Below are 20,265 nucleotides of genomic sequence, written 5' to 3'. Positions count from 1 at the left end.
AAACATATCATATTATTTAAGATTTAAAATGACAGGCTCATACAGCACCCCCATGGAATCGGAGAAAGGGATTTTGCCTGTAAATACCAAAATTCCTCTTTTACAGCTGTGTACATGCATGTTAATGTGTATTCCTGTGTCCATATTACATTATTTGCATATCTTTGACTTGCGTCTCCTATATCATTGAACGAAAGGGACAGTTTAACGTATGCCAAATACATTAACGTGTTTACTTAAAATAAATGAACCACTAACAGCTTATCTTTTCAGTGAATGAGTTGTATAGACGGAGTAAAATAAAATTAATCTATACACTGGAAGGACAAAATGATCATAATATATGGACTTGGAAGTTAATTGACAAAATTTGGATTGTCATATTTGTAAATACTAATTCCAATAGGCTCTGCACCTTTTTGGCTATGACAGCATTTTATAGTTTGTTCTGACATTACATTTATTTATTATATATTACCAGTTATTTATGCAGCTCTTACACGCACACATGTACACACACATGTACACCTTAATTTTCGTTAGGACCCAATTAACCTACCAGTATATTTTTGGAGTGTGGGAGGAAACCCACGCAAGCACAGGGAGAATATACAAACTCCACACAGTTAGGGCCGTAGTAGGAATCGAACCCACAACCTCAGTGCTCAGTGGCAGTAATGCTAACCATTACACCGTCTGTGCTGCCCATTGTTAATCAGATGTCACAGAATCTCCCACCATCTATATGTAATAATGTGACTGCTGTGTAATGTGTTCCATTTTCTGTCCCAGTAGCCGGTATCATGGAAGTCTCTGGCCATTACTGTGGCCCTGGGAGGTGCACTAATGGCTGGGATGAAATTTGTTAAAAGGGAGAAAGAAGAAAGTAAGTTTCTGCATTTTGTGTGTAATTTTCAAAAATATATTACACATTGCTGCTGCATCACATCCTCATATGTGTGTACCAAATTTTGAAGTGTGTGGGGATAGAAGAACCAGTAACCAAGCAGATCATCAGGGTGCTCACAGTAACGCTGATGAGTGTGCTGATATGCAGGACAATCGTGGTGTCACAACTCTATATGAACTGAACTTCATTCATCAAAATTTTTTAATATTATTGTCAACCTATGGGACATTAAATTCAGAAATGAATGGTTCATCTGCCTGGCAGCAAAGAGAGATGATATAAAACTATATCCGTTTCTACTAATGAAATGGCCCTAACTCTGAAAAAGCCATTCTTAGGTCTTCATTTTTGTAAATTCTTCCACCACTATTGAACCTATTAGCTACATAGTGCTCCTTTTGGCACCATGTTTTATAATAACTTTAGAAAACGAGGTGCCACACATTAAGCCATGATATTAATTGCAATACAGATACATGGTCAATGGTACCAAAGTAAGATCTCTTTATGGAGTTTATACTTCAGTGTGCTTTCAGCCCCTCCATATCTCCAGCTAATAGGAAGATGATCTGGAGCATGCAGGAATTCAACTCATTGTTATTGTGCAGATGGATCGATGTACTTGTCTACTAACCCACATAGTAAATTAGTGGTAAAGGTGAAACCTTTAAGACATAGGGGGCCCTCTAGGGGCATAAGCTACCTGGTCAATTACTGTACACAAACACAATCCCTGGTGACAGGTCCTCTTTCGGGATAGATTGCTTTCACCATTACTATTCCACACAATGCTGCTTCCAGCTCTGAGCTTATTCAGCACATTGCCCCCATGGTCAACTTATCTCACTCGTCTGACACCTTCTCATATTCCTTCAAGCGTTCCCTGGTCTCTTCCCTCACTAAGTACCATCCCATCTCTTCTATCCTTTGCTTTCAATCTCCTTGAACAGGTGGTTTACACCTGCTCACCTCCTATCTTTACATCAGCTCCCTCCTAGGCTCACTTAAATCTGTAATTTCACTGAAACTGCCCTTACCAAAGTTACCAATGGCCTGCTCGCATCCAAATCCGAAGGCCAGTTCTTTATTCTAAAGCTGGGTACTCGGTGAGCAATGTGTACCCAGCCAATATGTCGGGCCGTGGTACACATCAGAACGAGGTAATGAACAATACCTCGCTCCGTCCTTCATTACCTGCAGCGGGGCCGCTTGCGAAATCGTACGATTGGACGTGCAGCGCGGCCGCAGGAGCACACATATTGGCCGTACACAATGAGTGATGCGGCCGAAATGTTCCGATTCGGACAGAAACTACATTGTTTCAGTGCATACCCAGCTCTCTATACCTTGACCTAACAGTTACATTTGATACCACTGACCACTCCCTTCTCCACCAAACCCTCCACTGCATTGGGCTTCACTGCTCTGCTCTCTCCTGGTTCACCTCCTGCTTGATACAGCATTCCTCCTTCATATCTAGTAGCACCTCCACTTTTCCTTCCTCTTCTTTTCTCCCTCTACACGTCTTAAATCAGTGAGCTTATCTGTTCCTTTGGACTTTGCTACCACTCTAAAGGCATCATGAGCCAAATAAACTGCTACTCCTAAGATAAATGCTGTTTCAAGAGATGTGATTGATGTAAAGAGATGTGTATTGTGCTTTAATCACAACTGGTCAAAAGTTTTAGAACACCCCTATTTTTGGGTTATTTGATGACATTTAAACAATTGAAGTCCAGTGAGTAACCTGAAATGGTACAAAGTTAAGCGGTAAACTGCTAGTGGTTAAAAAAAAAGTTTAGCTTAGCAAAAACTGAAAATAATGTAAATGTCAGATTTTTTTTTTTTTTTTTAAAGCCTTTTTTTGGGAAACAAGTAATGGGCTAGGAACTTGCAATGAAATAGAGGCTTTAAATCTTTAATTTATCACGTAGGGTTTTTGTCAACTGTTGAGTAGGAGAAAGGATGGTTCCTCAGTGTGTGGGATTTATTTACTAAGCTTTCCGGTGTGTTTAAGGCCAACATTTAAAAGGGCAATGCTTTTAATAGCAAAACAGCCCATATTTTGCTATTGAAAGCATTGCCCTTTTTAATTTCAGGCTTAAACAGAGATTTTGTTGCTGAACCCCAAGTCGACTTCTTACACAGAGTGACCGGTTTCCTGAACTAAAAAGGCCACCGTGTTTTGCAGCGCCATATAATACCCTCCGATCCAGTGGTCGCCAACCTTAATTGAGGTGTGAGCTACTTGAGAAAAATGAAATCTCATGAAGGGCTACTAAAATTGTAGAAACAAAAATCTGGCTAATAACCAAATAATTGAAGGTCATTTAATGAAAATGAAAAAAATGTTTCAAAGAAAACAACAATGCATTTAGTTATTACAGTGAGATCGTTGTCATTTGTAAATAAAGTTTAAGAACAGGCACATCTCACTATTAATTACCGGATCCATGCAGGAACATGCAGTAAAGCATCAAAAGATATAGGCAAGGCTGCTCAGTGATTTTCCAGCAGGGCTGGGCGAGAGTCACTCGCTCCACCGTGGTGTAGACGCCGTGGGTGGAACCATGGGGGAAGCACGTCAGGTGATTGCTGTAGAGGCTGCGACAATCACCTGAGGTGCTTGCCTGTGCTTCCACCCATGGTGTCCTCGCCATGGGGAAGCGAGCATCATAGGTCACTTCCTCCTAGTTGACTCTGCAGTACTGCAGCTAGGTAACCTACCAAAATTTAGACTGCGAGCTAGCGGTAGCTCACGAGCTACAGGTTGGACACCACTGCTCTGGGCTATGCCTAGTTGGTCAATGGTTCATACTACATCAAGATAATGGCCCAAGGCTATGTCAGAACTACCTTTGAGGAAAAGAACAAGATGGTAGTCATCGAATCATGGAATGGCCAGCACAGTTTCCAGACTTAAACCCCATCCAGCTGGTTTTGGATGAACTGGACAGAATGGTGAAAGCTATCTACAAACACATTTGTAGGAACTTCTGCAACAGTGTTGGGAAGAACTTCCCGAACAATATTTAAATTTCATTGTAGAAAGAATGCCACGAGTGTGCTCGGCTGTTATATCTGTTTGATGTGTCATAAATTGAGATAAAATTTTGTTAAACAAAATGATTTTGTGATATATTTTGATCTCCAGTTCTTTATATGCGCTATGCTTTAATTTAAGGTAGTTTGAGGCATTAAACTCCTGTAAATTTCATTAAAAACTGGGAAAATGGGGTTGTTGTATAACCAGACCATGACCAGTAGTATATGTATAGAATTTGATTTTAGTTTTCTTTGTCTCTGTTTAGAGATCGAGAAGGAAAAGAATCGGTCACTGGGAAAACCTTTACTTGGTGGTCCTTTCTCTCTAATCGATCACAATGGATTGCCCAAAACAGATCAACATTACTTGGGACAGTGGATATTGCTGTACTTTGGTTTCACACATTGTCCTGATGTCTGTCCAGATGAGATTGAGAAGATGATTCAAGTTGTGGATGAAATTGGTAATCACTGTTTTTACATCTATTTGTAATGCTTTGCGTTTTATTAATCTATAACATACTACACACTACACAGAAACTCGACATAACTGCAATTACAGTGCATTCGGAAAGTATTCACAATGCTTCACTTTTTCCACATTTTGTTATGTCACAGCTTTATTCCAAAATGGAATAAATTCATTTTTGTCCTCAAAATTGTACACACAATACCCCAAAATGACAATGTGTAAAAGGTTTTTCTGAGCTTTTGCAAATTTAATAAAAAAAAAAGTAAGAAATAACATTTTGGGATAAGGCTATAACATAACAAAATGTGGAAAAAGTGAATCGTTGTGAATACTTTCCAGATGCACTGTATATTAATATAGTTTGCCAATATTCTCAACTTTGTTGTACATTTCTCTAAGGCAAGAGTTCCCAACTCCAGTCCTCAAGTACCACCAACAGGTCATGTTTTGTGGATTTCGCTAATCACGCACAGGTGAGATCTATTTTGCTGGGTCAGTAATTATCCCACCTACAGATGTCATACATCTAGCCTCAATACGCTACGCAGCGCAACTTGCCTTGCGTGAGTGAGCTGCAATGCACTACAACGCACCAGCAGACTGTGCTGATTAATTTTATATGCGACATTTGTATATCTGTGTGCACCTGAGTCTGTATATACAGGATAATGTAACTTGGAATGAAAAAAGCTGCTGCCGCTACATTGTATCACTTTGTATACAAATTCAGAGACACAGATATACAAGTCTTGCATGTCAAATGAATCCGCATAGTCTGCTGGTGCCTACTAGTCTCATTACATTGCATAGATGCATTTTTGGCAAAAAAGACGCCCGATGCTGGCAGGGTCTCACGGGACCAGGAACGCCGAGAGGGACTTTTTGGCGCGACTGCACAAACTGTACTTCCACAAACAGAAATCATCACAACATGATCTGTTGAGATTAATTCTGTGAGGAATATTGTAAGTTAAAACCTGTACCAAAAGGTTACTTGTCCAAGGTCTAGAGTATAGGCTCTTGTGGTGCCCCCTGCATCCTGCATGTTCCTCTGCTTCTCTCCTCACTTCTGCACACTGCCAGTGTGGGAAGTGGGAGGAGGTCATGTGTACAGAGCCCAGGAAAGTGAACTTAGGGGGTCAGTGCTTCCCTTACAATATAGAATGTGAAATTATCATTGTTATGCTTTTTTTCTTACTATAAACTCGTACAGGAAGTATACAGTAAAACTAGTATTCTATATCAACATATTCTCATAAAGATATATCACTGATGACTGGCAAATATTAGTCGCTTGAAAAATGTAATTCAAAGGATCCTGTGGAAATCCACTAGTGGTATAGAAACTTGATTAGCAGAGCCAGTGTGTTAGTATGATTTGCATCCATATAGTCTCACCACTCTTAGGGAAATCCTGAGCAAAGGCATAGTACCGGTGGTAGGGCAATCCTCTGTGAATTATGTTCCCCGTCTGATGATCAGAATTGCCGCTTGCCAATGTGATGACGTCAGCGGCAGTGGGAGCAACACATCATATACCAGATATGAGAAGAAGTCACAGCTCTTGCATAAAGAACGGAGGTTTTGCACCCATAGCACCACAATGTTTAAGCAGACCCACTTGTCAAGCAGCCAGTATTAAGTTCACAAACTTAATGTGTTTCTCCGTTATTAGACCATACAAACACAAGAAGTTCCAGAGAGCAGCGTGATCACTAGTATGACACTGTTGCTGTTTTGGTGATAAAACTCTCAACCAGAGCTATAGGAAATACATTGTGGTTGTAATTTTTTTTTCTCATTTAAAAAATAAACAAATTTATGCCAATGAAAATGTGTATTAACTCTTATTTAGGCCATTCTCTTCAAAAGGAATTTTGACAATGTCTTTTAAAACTGCATTACAAACCTGTATGGATTGCTCCTAGTGCCCCATCCGTCTAAAGTGCAGCATGATACCATAGTCAGAGGAGTTACCACACTACACAGGTGGTTTCTCTTTTATACACTAGGGGACACTGGAGGCTTCAGACTGGGGGGGGTATAGACATGTGCTAAGTGGGAGCTGGCACTTTAAATTTCTAAGTGTGACTAGCTCCTCCCCTTCTTTACCCCCCTACAAGCCAAGTCTTAGATTGAGCCCGAAGGGAGCTGGTTGTGTTATTCACATAATTCTCTTCAGGGTATTTAAATAAGAGTGCTGCTGCGCTGAAGCTAAAGAATATCTACATTGACAGGAACAGACAGGCAGCAGCTGCACTGCCTGTCTGCATCGATTGAGCTGCCGGGGGGACCCTCTCGCAACTGCACGCAGTTCGCCTGGGGTCCCCGACTACAGAGACAACTGTCTCCATATAGGAGGACCCGCATGTACTACTTGCAGCGCGCACAGCAGTCCCCAATTAGTCAGCCGCCGCCGGCAGTGGAGCTGCATCGTGAGTATGCCCTGGCTCCCCTTCTAGCGGGGTAGCCAGGTTAACACTAAGAGCGGCATATACAGCAGCAGGCTGCTGTGATTAACGGGGCATCCAAACAGATCACTAGCACATCCAGCTTAGTGCAGCAGGCATAGTGCGCTTATAACCCAATTTAAGTGCCATAGCGGGGGACGGAGCCTAGCTCCGGAGTCCTCCTTCCTCCCAGTGGTCATCAGCACTTCACACGAGGGTGCTGGCGGCCATTACACGGAGGGACAGTCTGCTACATAAGAAAAACCCTGTTTTGGGGGGAGGGTTAGGGCTCCCGGGGGGGACTTAGGTTTAAGCGGCGGGGAAGGAGCGGTTAGGTTTAGGCACTTAGAGGAGGGATTAGGGTTAGGCAGTGGGGGGAAGGTGAGGGTTAGGGGGGTTAGGTTAGATTAGTTAATACTTACCTGGGGACGATCGGGATTTTCAGCCGTCTCGGCCTGCCGCTGTCGGGATTTGAACTGCCGGACTTCTGTCCGGCGGTAATTCGTATCTATTCCCTTTCTTTTATGCCTAGCATTTTCAGGCACTGTTAGAAGTGCTATTAGGGCAAGTGTGGCTCTCTCCTGCCTCTTTGGATGTCAGTTTCTTCTTTTGACCTTTTTCACTACACTTTACTGTTGTTTGTGTGGGGTCTGTATGTATCATGACTGAAAGGGGCGCTAAGGCGTCCAAAAGTTATTTACCTACAAAAAGTATGCAGAAAAAAGAAAAAATTATTTACAGGGGCAGTCATCTAACTCCCTAATGTGTGACAATGCAATCCTGAATAACGATCTCAGAGATGTCAGATCCGCCATCTTGAACTGCGCAGGTTACAATGTGCTCCAGTGGCTCAATCGTTCAGCGTGCGGTACTTATAAGACAGTATCTGTTGAGCAATGCCGAGGTTGTGAGTTCACTCACCTTCAAGGAAATGTAATTTTATGTCCCATCTCTATGCTGAGCTGGAGGCTTCTCGGAAAGAAAGAGAGGTCTCCAGGTCAGCGGCTCTAGAAAAACCAGCATGGGCAAGGTCCTTAGATGAATCCAGGGATGGGATCTCAAAAGCGTGACTATTTCCCGTACACAACTGGATCCTCTCCACAGGTCTCAAAGAGACTGTTGCTCTCAGTCCTCCAATCGGAGGAGGAGAATATGTCAGTTTTCGAAGGGCGAAGGAAATCCAGTAGAAGCCTGAGTCGGTATCCAGATAGAGGCTTTACTTTCTGCAATCCGCCAGGTATTGTATCTACACGACAGTCTTTCTTTCTAAAGAAACAAAGACAAGCTTTTGCATTCAGTAGAGCGGGATTCTCTTCTGATGTCGGCTTGGGAACATTCGTTAAAAAAAAAAAAAAATGTCAGATGTCCTGGCGGTTATCTTTTTCCTACAGATAGTAGAAAATCTGTTGAGGAGCTGAAGTGGCTCACTTGATAAGGCGATTACAGCAGTGACAGAAAGGTCCTAGGATCGAAAGCCAGTCTGGGACAGCATGCCACTTTTTTAACTCCCCCCTACAGTAGACTGTCTAGGAAAACTACACTACCGGTTCCTGGGGCCACGCCTTTGAAAGGTGATACTCTCAAGTCCATTTATACAGCTGCATGTCTATGCGTCCTGCAATTGTAAGCTGCTGGAAGCTTATTCTGTTAGCAATATAGCTGCGACTTACCTTGGAGAAATTGGCTGACTGGATGAGAGATCGACGTCCAAAGACGTTTGCAAAATTTTCAGCTCTGGAGTTTTCGGCGTGTAGGGCGCTGTGGCTTAAACAATGGCAGACGAATGCAAGATAGAAGAAAGCTCTGAAAGCACTTTCATTCACGGGAAGTGTATCTTTTGGGAACTAGATAAATGGATTTCTCAAGCTACTGGGGGTAAATTCACTTTTCTTCTGTCTGCAGCTCCTCCCTGTAGAAGATCTTACTCGGGACCTTCGTTTTGGTCCTTTCGTGCTCCAGGACGTTCACGTGGAGAAGGACTATCAACTTCCCATGGTTCCAGAGGACATGGCAAAAGCGCAACAATATCTGCTCAACAGGAGGTTAAGTCCACTACCAAGCCTCGTGCATGACGGGCTTCACCAAAATTCATGGGCTACCAAATTCATGGTATATCTTGATATCAAATCCCTATCTGGCGGTCTCACCAAGCGTTTCTGAGATTCGCAGTTCGAATTCACATTTCCAGTTTCGGGCTTTTCCCTTCGTCTTACCGTCAGCCCCCAGGGTATTCACAAGGGTCATGGCTGTGATGATGAGTCTCATTCAGGGATCACTATTATCCTTTACCTGGACGATCTTTCTGAAGACCCATTCCAGTGACAAATTACTGCACATCACAGTGACTCACATCCCTCTCATTCATCAAGGGTGGATCCTGATCTTTCCCTAGTCCCATCTGCAACCGATGCAGAGGCTACAGTCTTTCTGGGAATGATCATGGACATTGTCAGCGGGTGTTCCTCCCTCAGGAAGAGGCAACTTCTATTCAGGAGATGGTGAGGACGGTCTTTCGACATAATCAGGTATCGGTGCATGTTTGCATTCGACTCCTGGGGAAGATGGTTACGGCGTTCGCAGCCATTCCTTACGGAAGGATGTTTTAGCTAGACCTCTTCTCAAAATGGACAGTCCCAGAACTCGTATATACTTTTGGTGGTTGAACTCTGTACATCTAAATGGAGGGAAAGAGATTCTGAGTATGGGATTGGACTATTCTCACCACAGATGCGTGTCTGAGAGGCTGGGGGGCTGTCATTCAGGAACTTCACTTCCAAGGCCGCTGGACATCACAGGAAGCGAGTCTGCCAATGAACATATTGGAAGTAAAGACAGCTTTCTACGCTATTTAGACAGCAGGTCACCTGTTGCAGGGCCGAGCAGTCAGGGTCCAGTTGGACAACGCTATGACAGTGGCATACATAAATAAACCAAAAGTCGGCCGGCTAAGAAAGAAGTAAGCCGAATTCTAATCTGGGCAGAAAAGTTTGCGGTCGGCAGGACGTGCATCCAGGGGAATGGGTACTACATTCTCAGGTTTTTCACCAGCTTGTCCAACGGTGGGGTTTTCAGCAGATCGACCTCATGGCATCCAGACAAAATCGTCAACTGCCTCTCTATGGCTCTCGGATGAGAGACCCGGAGGCAGTGGCAGTGGACACACTGTCAGCGCCGTGGCAGTTCCAATTTGTCTATCTGTTCCCTCCGTTCCATCTTCTGCCTCGATTCTACACATCAAAAGGGAGTAGGCCAAGGTTTTATTGGTGGCTCCAGATTGGTCTCGCAGAGCTTTGTATTCCATCATTCAACTTCTGCGGATCGACGATCCGTAGCCCCTACTTCTGAGAGAATATCTATTTATTATAGGGTCCTTTAGTCTATCGTGACTTAAAGCGACTAAGTTTGGCGGCATGGCTGTTGAAAGGGCCTTCTTTAAACTTAACGAGATCCCACCCAGGGTAATCCTTACTATGGTAAGAACCTGCTAAGAACTTACTTCGAAACATTACCACCATATTTGGAAGGTTTATGTTTCAGGGGTTGAATGTAGAGGGTCTCCTCCTACAGAATTCACCCCAGCCAGATTTCTGATTTTTTTTTTTTTTTTTTTTTTCTACAAGCAGGTTTCTCAGACGGTCTGGGTTTAGGTTCTCTAAAAATTCAGATTTCAACTCTGACGATTTTCTTCCAAAAGAAGTTGGTATTGATACCGGAGGTGCAGACTTTTCTGCAGGGTATGATACGGTTACGACCACCCTGTGTTCTTCCTATGGCTCCATTGGATTTGGATCTCGTCCTTTCCTGCTTTAAGTCTTCTCTGTTCTAACCTTTGGAGTCTATAGAGTTAAGATTCCTTTTGTAGACGGTAACACTTCAGCACCCTCCTGGCTGAGGCCAGTGCGAGAAGAACTGGGAGCTCTATCTTGTTGTCTTCCATACTTGGTATTTCATGAGGATAGAGCGGACTTCCGTACAAGAATGGATTTTCTTCCTAAGGTGGTTTCGGCTTTCCACATCAACCAATCTAGTGTGGTATCAGTCTCTTCCACAGGAATCACCTTTGTCAAGATCTTTGGATGTTGTTAGGGTTCTTTGTATCTATGTGGAGAGGACTGCAGCCATAAGTTGAACAAACACTCTATTTGTTTTGTAGGATGCTGCTCGTCCTGGTTGGCCAGCTTCCAAACAGTCACTGGCCCGCTGGATTAGTCTGACCATCAGACAGGCATATATGGCCTCATTTAGGGAGCCTCCGCCTTCTCTTACAGTGCATTCCACTCGCTCAGTGGGTTCCTCGTGGGCGGCTGCTCGCGGGGTTCCCATGGAGTTACTTTGCCGGGCGGCTACTTGGTCTGGCCGGCATATTTTTATTTGTTTTTATAGATTTAACGTTGTGGCCTCTGCAGCTCAGTATGGCCGGTCTTCTTTGCAGGGTTCTCAGCGCTCTCCCGCCAGTGATGGAAGCTCTGGGATGTCCCCCCTGTCTGAAGCTTCCAGTGACCCCTACGGATGAAGGAAAAAACAGGACTTTGGTACTTACCGATAAATCCCTTTCTCCGATTCCATAGGAGACACTGGATGCCCACCCTGCGCTGTTCGTTCCTGCCAGGTTTGTGGTCATTTTAGGTTATGACTGTTAGAGAACTGTTTGATGTCTCTTCTCTTGTTGTGTTACTGTTATTTCAACCTTCTAAAATGTTCTGTGTACTTGCTTCGCCTCCTCCTCTTCCGTTTTTGTCTTTTTCTCAGCTCCCCTTAGGCACAGTTTCCTAAGACTGGGCTTGTTAGGGGGGTATAGAGGGGGAGGAGCTAGTCACACTTAAATATGTAAAGTGCCAGCTCCCATTTAGCACACGTCTGTAGCCCCCGCTGTCTGAAGCCTCCAGTGTCCCCTATGGAATCGGAGAAAGGGATTTATCGGTAAGTACCAAAATCCTGTTTTTGTAAACAGACACGTCTAAAAGAACCATTTCAAAAGTTATTTATAATAATTGTACTTCTATATAATTTACTTCTATTTTCTTTAGATACGTTGGAACATGTCCCCAATCTCATTCCACTGTTCATCACAGTTGATCCTGAACGGGATGACAAAGATGCTGTCGCCAGATATATTAAAGGTATTTAAAATATAGAATTTATGTTCCTGTCACTCTACTCTGCTGTAGTAAATGATGATCTATGAATACACTCCTGTGTACAATATCTGCGTTACTGTTTGTAGTTATATCATCAGGTGTCTGACTATATATAACCTTCATAGTACTACTAATCTTATCTTGTACACCAGGAATATTTCTTGTATTTAACAGGAAACTCTCCATATTGCCATTTTTTATTTATCTAGCGAATTAATATCAGCAAATCATTATGAAGTTTTCTGCTGCCTTCTAGAGGAGAGATAAGTATTAAATTGGTTTGTAGAGCTAGCTACACATGGCCTGATCATGCAACAGGATCTCTATTAAGGTTGACCACCCATGTGGGTGGCCCGTTGGACTAGAACTAAACACATGACCCCCTCAGACTAATGGTGCGTACACACTGGGCGATAAAGTGGACGACTGAACGATATCGTTATCGTTCAGTCATTCACTTTATCGTCCATTTTTAACCCCAAAACGATGAACGATAACGACGACGCGCGTTCCCGCGGGTCATTCGTCATCATCGTTCATCGGGATGACATGCAGGCCAACCTGACTATCTCGTCAGGTTGCTGCATGTTGGGGAATGGGGGAGAGAGCCCGGTGCTGAACGATATCGTTAATGATATCGTTCAGCGGCTGTGCTCAATGTCATGAACGACATTGAGCACAGCCTGCCGGGGACACACTACACGATATCGCTCAGGGAGCAAAACGTGTAGTGTGTACGCACCATTAGTGTATGAATAACTTCCCCCATGACTCTGGTCTCATCGTGTGATTGGAGGATAAACACACACACACAGGCAGATATGGGACTTCTGCTGTCCCTCACTGCTCGACAAATCCCGGTCGTCATGGCGACCAAGTATTTGACCTGGTGACTGGATTTTGCTTCCGCAGGACTGACAGTGCTGTGTTCGAGCTCTGCATGCACTGTGCTGCGGGCGCGGTCTCTGCAGCCCCAGAGGTCAGAGCTCAGCTGGGGAGGACGCGGATACCAAAGTCAGAGCTGAGCCGGGGAGAATGCAGGGGCAGCTAGGTGACTGCACTGTGCCTGCCGTACACATGAGGATGTGCCTCCCGTCACCTTTGGGACCTTTCTGGAGAAAGTTACTGTCTGCAGCGCTCCTTGCATTGTTGTCACGTCAGCAATGCAATACGTCTGTAAAAAGCACCTGGCTGTTAGTTTCGGCGAGAGAAGGGAGCACTGACCACTGTGGTTTATGAGAGATCCCCAAGAATCAGAGCAGCGGCAGCCATCGAAGCACAGTAAGACATGCTGTTTCTGTCTGCACATTAACACTGCGCCACCTCCATAATGTCTTGACCTCCTGCTGTGCCGTTCCTGAAGCCAGTCTGTTGCACTGTTAAGCTACTCCCCCCCCCCCCCCCAACCGTTCCATAAGTTTACTTAGTCAAATATCCACTGCAGATGTATTCATTTAAGGTCTTCCTCTGATAAAAGTTGCATTAATTGGGGGCCCTACTGTGTGGCATGCTATGATTTGGGGTTACTTCTGTGAGGCATACTCTGGATTGGGATCCCTGCTGTATGGCTTGCTCTAATATGTTTTATACTATACATTAGACACCAGAGATTAGCATGTGGCTGGGACTGATGGGCATTGAAGAGGCACGTGTGGTGGTCTAATGGCATGTGGGGAGGTCTGATGGGGCATTGAAGGTGCTTGTATGGTGCTCTATAAAAGTTTTCCTATATTTTGGTTGGTGATGATGATCTGGCTCCTAAACATTTACGCTGGCTTCTAGATTTTAATACAATTTGTCGAGCCCTGACCTACATGATTCCATCGCATTCAGTGTAATTATTGGGCACCACAGTTTTTGATATATTCTAGCTTTGCTGATCTGTATATTTAAGCTGACGTATCAATTCAAATTGATAATAAGGTAGTCTAACCTCGCGCATCCCCCTTCCTTTCCTATTCGCTATAATAAAATTTGTCAATCAACCACTGTTTTGTTTTTACCTCCACTCTTAGAAGTTTTTTATTTTATTGTTAAAACGATGTTGCAGCTCTATGCAAAGCAGTCAATCCCTCATGCATATTGTACAAGCCACATTGCCCTGCACACCTAATGTAACTATAAACATACAGTACACACAAGTCCTATGTTAACAGATAATTGTACCAGGTTGTTACCTCAACATTGTGTTAAACAAATGCACATACAGCAGTTCTCAACAATTATAGCAGAATGTGTCACAGACTATTGTGCCACCCTGTGACCTGCACATAATATACAAAAGTGCAACCCCCAACACCACCAAGCCTCCTCACCCTTACCACTGATGTATGTGAGACCATATAGGGCTGCTTCCAAGGGTAAATAGTTCATACACAGTATTTTGTAACACTAGTCTTTACACACTAAGCAGCTACAGATGTGTCCTCATACACCTAGCCTTAGTACGCCTCGCTGCTCAAGACGCTTGGAATGAAGGAGCTGCGCCGAGCAGTATAGCATCTTTGTTACCCGTAAATGCGTCTTAGTTATAAAAACCGCTTCACGAGACTGCACTGAATAATTTGATAAGCAACACTTTTATATCTGTGTGCGACGGAGTCTGACGCTGTATACAAAGCACAGCAGAACTTGGTGTGGAAACCAGCAGCTACGCTGCATTGTAGCACTTCGTATACAGATTCAGATTTAGTCGCACACATATATACAAGTATCACATATCAAATGAATCAGTGCAGTCTCTTGAAGCGGTTCGTCAGATGCGACTGCGACTAAGATGCATTTTCCAACGAAAAATACGCTCCGCACATGCCGAGTCGCAAGGGACCTGGCTCACCAAGAAGAGCTGTTTGGCGCGACTGCAGCAACAGTGTATGAGTACACATCTGTACACCTATGCTGTAACTCCATTTATCACTTGGTGAAGGATCCTGGTGAATGGATAAGCATGGCTTAGGCCGCAGTGACAGCCAGGCACGGTTCTCAGTGATTTCATGCTGGTGTACTAGAAGCTTTGGGAGTAGGTGAATGGAGAATCCTTCTGGATGGAAGATTGAGTACAGAAAATATTTGTTAATATAATGACTACCTTGACAACTGAAATTTGGCTTGCTGTTGGTATCTCCTTAAACACACCAGTAGACTCCTTAAACACACCAGTATATTAATGTACCTCACTGCCTGCAAAACACCCCTACATAGTCTTATAAACACTACATATTACATTGAATCCACTACTCCCTATATTAAACTCCTCTACAAACACTGCTAAACCCAAAGTCCTAAACTGTGTTTCTCAGTTATATCAAACAGACACAAGTTATTTTCACAAATCTATATATCCAACATATCTGTGCTCCCTCAAACAGTACACAACTCTTCCTCATTCAGTGATGACCTATCATTCTCACTGTCCAAATTCAAAGCCACTTTCTCACCAGTTACACCTCAGTAATTTTACCTCACTCCCATGTACACTTAAAACCACCTTCATCCCCATATGGCTGTGCCGTAGTGAACAACTAAGTTCCTTTTGCCAATAGATATTATTTTAATACCATTCATTTGCTGTAGAGCTAAGCGGTTCAGTTTTGGCTTGGTTCTTAGCCCTCATTCAGAGCCACTCGCTATTTGCGGTCATTCGTTCTAAAACAAGGGGTGGCTATTCAAATGAACCGTTCGCTGTTTGCGGTCTGTTCACGCCTCTAGGTCTGAACGAGCGAACAAAACTTGCGTTCGTTTTTTGGAAAAATACGCCCCCCTGGCCGCTCGCATCCTACGTCATGTCCGCTATTAGATTAATCGAGTACATCGACCAGGGTATGAACTGCTCGCTATTCTTGGGGTTGGTTTTTGCTACCACAATTTTGCGAGCAGTTCTGGCTATAAAAGAACCCAGTGACGTGGTCAGTGACGCTGCTGTTTTAAATATGCACACCCATAAAACGCCCGTTTTGACCTTTAAGCACGCCCGCGATCGGATCTCCACTCCCCGTTTTCAAGCACCTTCCCCTGTTACCACCCACATACGCCTCTTTCTGTCACTCAAATTATCAGGCATTCGCTATTTTGCGAGAACATGAATTTCGACCGCACTGAGTGGTTCGCGCATGCGTATAACGATCCGTACGCATGCGCAGTTGGGCAAACATCGCTCGGAGCGAACGAGCAGCCACTTGCGTCCGGCTCTGAATCAGGGCCTTAATGCCAAGTTCAGATCTCCGAATGAGGCAAAACGTCATCTGTAACAGACAAAACATAATCTTTGTCTGTGAAAGATGAAGTTTTGCCTCGTTCTGAGATCTACACTTGGCTGGAAGATCCGAACCACTTATCTCTAGTTTGCAGCAGATTCAACAAGTCTGAAGACTCCTGTTACAGTTTATCACCTTTTGAGGGTGAATGTTTTACTTGGTGTGGAATTGTAAGCAAGAGCTTAAAGAGCAGTTAGTCTATCACTTTTGATTTGTTGATTATTTGAGGATTGCAAGCCTGAACACAATACATTACAGATATTGATAGCCACACACAATCTCATAGCTGAGATTGGACAGTTAATTGTGTCGTACTGCACCATGTATGGCCTGAAGACAACTGCAATGAATAATGGATTGGATCATTCAGTCATACTGTTGAATGCATAGAAAAAGAAGGTGTCTGCGCTGATGTCAGTATAAAACACAGTAATTAATAGATAATAACAATTGTGTTTAATAACGTATGCCTTTTGAAAAAAACCCTGCTATAGGGGAGAAACGCGTCAAGGATCAAGGAAACATTTGAACTGCATTTCATCTACCAAGTGCGGCTTTCACCTCTTACCAATCACTCAGTGTGGCTTTCATCTTTCAACCAGTTACCAGCAGCCCTGTCCACGAGTGGATGTAATTGTCTGCCACACACGCAGTGCTTGCCACACACGTGGAGCCCAGGATCATTCCAAGCCATATACCTGGAGTTCGTTTGCAGCGCTGAGCCGCTTGCTTCTGGTCATCTGCACGACTCATCCAGTCATCAGTCGGGAGCCGCTGGAGCGGCGCGACTACACACATCTTACTTCCAGCTTGTTTGGATTATTCACAGTGGGGCAAACCTCGAGAAGCTGGACTCCTCCACACGAGCATCAGGACTGGTGAATATATATTTATCTTACCCAGGAACGGTTTGGCTTAACACCCAGCATTTTATTACATGATATAATTGCTATGAGCCTGGGTTACCGTTTGTGATCACACAATATATGCAAGCATTTATGCCCATTCAATAGACTCGGTGTATTGGAATATTATCAACCGGGACACTGTTAGCTATTGTTGGTGAGCAATATTTTTGTTTGCACAGTCGGGAAGCTGGACTCTCTTACACGAGCATCAGGACTGGTGGATACATTGTATCATTGCTCAGGAGCGTAAAGGTTCCATTACCAGCGTTTCATTGTATGACATATCAGGTGTGATTTTGAGCTACTGTCTGTGATCAGAGTGCACATGACTGGCATCTGTGCCCTTTCAATATATTTAATTGTATGTTTATTTTATACTGAACTGCAGTTCTTTTTGTACTTTATTAAACACAATTGTTATTATCTATTAATTACTGTGTTTTATACTGACATCAGCGCAGACACCTTCTTTTTCTATATGTTCTTCTGGGAGGGTATTCTGCAGGAATCCCTTTGATGTCAGCTGCAGGTGTCGGTATCAGACACTATTCAAACAGCGCACCATTTTTTCCTTTTAGATACTGTTGAATGCAGTCAGAAGATTACCTTTATCTGTGCATCATCCAACTGCCCCAATCATACAAAAAATAATTTAGTTACTTGATCTCCTCTAGCTTGGCCATCTATGTGTGTAGCCAAATTGCACAGTTCTGGCTGCTTTATCAGCCCATTACTTAGAATACTGAACTTTAGGACTCCAAAGAAATCCTATGTATTATGAAGTGGAATATTTAAAAAATGCAGAGTGAGTCACACATTCCCGCTAAACTATTATTGTAGTCACTGAGTTGTTTGCGCGTTGTACCAGCTTGCGCACTGTCACATGGCAGAGATAATATTATAATAGTTGATACACGTAAACTAGGAAAATCAGAAATGTTCCTGAAGTCCAGCAAAGGAAAAGTGCTGGAGAAACTCTCATGCAGGGTTTCACCCTGGTTAGCTGTTCATCAAAACTGCTGGCTGTTTAAAGGCCTAATACAGTACACACCACAATTTATTTTGGTCTATTTACTAAACTGGACATTTTTCACCTGTTCGGGTCGATCCTGGTTAGATGTTCATCAGAATTGCAGGTTGTTTAAAAGCCCACTACAGTACACACCACAATTGTTTTTGGTCAATATACTAAACTTACCGACTGAATCGCTACATGTCCTGGCCTCATAAAGTGATGCTTTTTTTGTTGTGGGAGAGTGATTATTAAAATCTGCATACATACAGTATTGCCTTAATTCATGTATTAAGTATAGTTTTAAGTCTAATGATTTTTGAAAATACAGTATGTCTGTGAATAACCTCTGCTGCCCTTTCAGAATTCTCCCCTAAACTGGTGGGGTTGACCGGCACCATAGAACAGATTGAGAAAGTGACAAAGGCTTACAGAGTATATTTCAGCCAAGGGCCCAAGGATGATGACAGCGATTACATTGTAAGGGGAAATGCTAATTAATTTCTATGCAGTGTCTGTTAATTATAATGTCCTATGCAGTGTTAAGCAACCAGTGGCTCTATGTTAATATGTGCTGAGACCTTTAGTGCCACAGCCCCTTGTAAACAACATGTTGTCTAGCTGTGATCTGATGCACAAATCTGTGATGCCTGGTTCATGCATCTAAATATTAACAGCAACACAGTGGGGATGATGTGAGACTGAAAAATTCCTTTACATGAAATGCAGTTCACAGAAAAAAAAAATTAGGAGCATGTCCTACCATCTGACTTTAGCTTTCTGCTTGCTGTCTGGCCTAGTACTGGTGGCATTAATGATATCGGAGGAGGACTTCTGGCAAAGAGAAACTTTATTAGTGCGGGGAGGTTTGGGGTTATCATTTGTAAAATACATATTGAATGACCGATGTATAAACAAACAAAAATATGTGGCACAAGGTTACCGTATAGTCCTGTCTGTCTAAACTCACTGTGTAACCTGACCTCTTCTCACTTATAGGTGGACCACACAATCGTCATGTATTTGGTGGGACCAGATGGTGCCTTCGTTGATTATTATGGACAGAATAAAACAAGTTTGGAGATTACCAGCTCCATTGCACTCCATATGAGAAAATTCCAGCAAAATAGATGACTTATGCACTGTGCTCTATCATTGGGTGTCGTCCTTCCACTGGAGGAAGTGACTCTTTATCTACCCTTTTTTTTTTTGTTTGTTACTGCTTCAAGCGGCTGCACTGGTGATTGTAAATTTTAAATGTAATTAAATGAAGATTGACCAAATTTATGATTTTTACACATGCTGGCCCAAAGTTTTTCTTTACACATGCTGACAGTTTTTTCATTTCTTATGTTTACAACCTTCATAGTGTTGTGTTTAACTTAAAGTAGTGCATGTGTGTATAAATACAGAGGGTAGTCCAGAAAGTAAAGTCTGTGTGCGCATTCCTGCTGCACACGTCATTCAGCCTCCCTAGTGCATGGTCGGGCGCTCTCCCTAGCCTGCTTTCTAAGTGCCATGTGAGTGGCGTGCTGTTATGGTTGTTTTTGGCTATGTTGTGCGGTGTTAAAATGAACAACAGAAAAAAGGAGATTATGAGAATGCACTGGTGAATAGATCACAATTGGATTGTAAACAACTGGACAGGTTTATATAATTTATTATGAAAGATGATATGCAAATATATGAAAACATATAAAAAGGATATCAATAAAAATACATACAAAACAGTAAAAAGCATGATATAAAAACACGCCACACGAACTTCTAGAAAATATCCTCTCTAATAGTAAACCGATCATGTTTTAGCAATAGGGGATAAATAAAGTGTCCATATGCTACTATAAAGGGATACAATGTCCTGTTTCGAATCACTGTATCCATAAATCTTGCAGTTGAAACAATGGAGCCAACATGACAAGTACACACACATTATCCAAGGCACGTTGGTAATTCTCAATACTGCCTGTTGGTAAATGTCTTACATTTCAAACATGCAGTATTGAGATTAGGACATGGACGCTGTATTTATCCACTAGTGCTAAAACCTGATCAGCTTACTATTAAGCCGCGTATC

At 43.0% G+C, this 20,265-nt stretch overlaps 1 protein-coding gene across 1 annotated transcript; it reads left to right on the top strand.

The window, feature by feature from the left end:
• Positions 1-775: 775 nt before the first annotated feature.
• SCO1 (synthesis of cytochrome C oxidase 1) lies at positions 776-19,486 on the top strand. The gene is made up of 5 exons (XM_088482676.1): positions 776-886; positions 4,222-4,419; positions 11,905-11,997; positions 18,553-18,668; positions 19,188-19,486. Exons 1-5 carry the CDS (start codon positions 847-849, stop codon positions 19,320-19,322), a joined length of 582 nt encoding a protein of 193 aa, XP_088338802.1. The 5' UTR covers positions 776-846; the 3' UTR covers positions 19,323-19,486.
• The last annotated feature ends 779 nt before the right edge of the window (positions 19,487-20,265 follow it).

Source organism: Taudactylus pleione, unplaced genomic scaffold (assembly GCF_031769625.1).
Source record: "Taudactylus pleione unplaced genomic scaffold, aTauple2 ptg000290l, whole genome shotgun sequence".
NCBI lineage: Eukaryota > Metazoa > Chordata > Amphibia > Anura > Myobatrachidae > Taudactylus > Taudactylus pleione.
Note: the sequence above shows the minus strand (reverse complement) of the source record. Positions and strands in the feature narration are given on the sequence as shown.

What these genes read in the sequence shown, in the direction of transcription:
- SCO1 (XM_088482676.1), top strand. Translation starts at nt 847, where the DNA reads ATGGCTGGGATGAAATTTGTTAAAAGGGAGAAAGAAGAAA. An exon ending in TAAAAGGGAGAAAGAAGAAA is followed by an intron (nt 887 to 4,221) that starts GTAAGTTTCTGC and finishes GTCTCTGTTTAG; the next exon opens with AGATCGAGAAGGAAAAGAAT. An exon ending in TGTCGCCAGATATATTAAAG is followed by an intron (nt 11,998 to 18,552) that starts GTATTTAAAATA and finishes CTGCCCTTTCAG; the next exon opens with AATTCTCCCCTAAACTGGTG.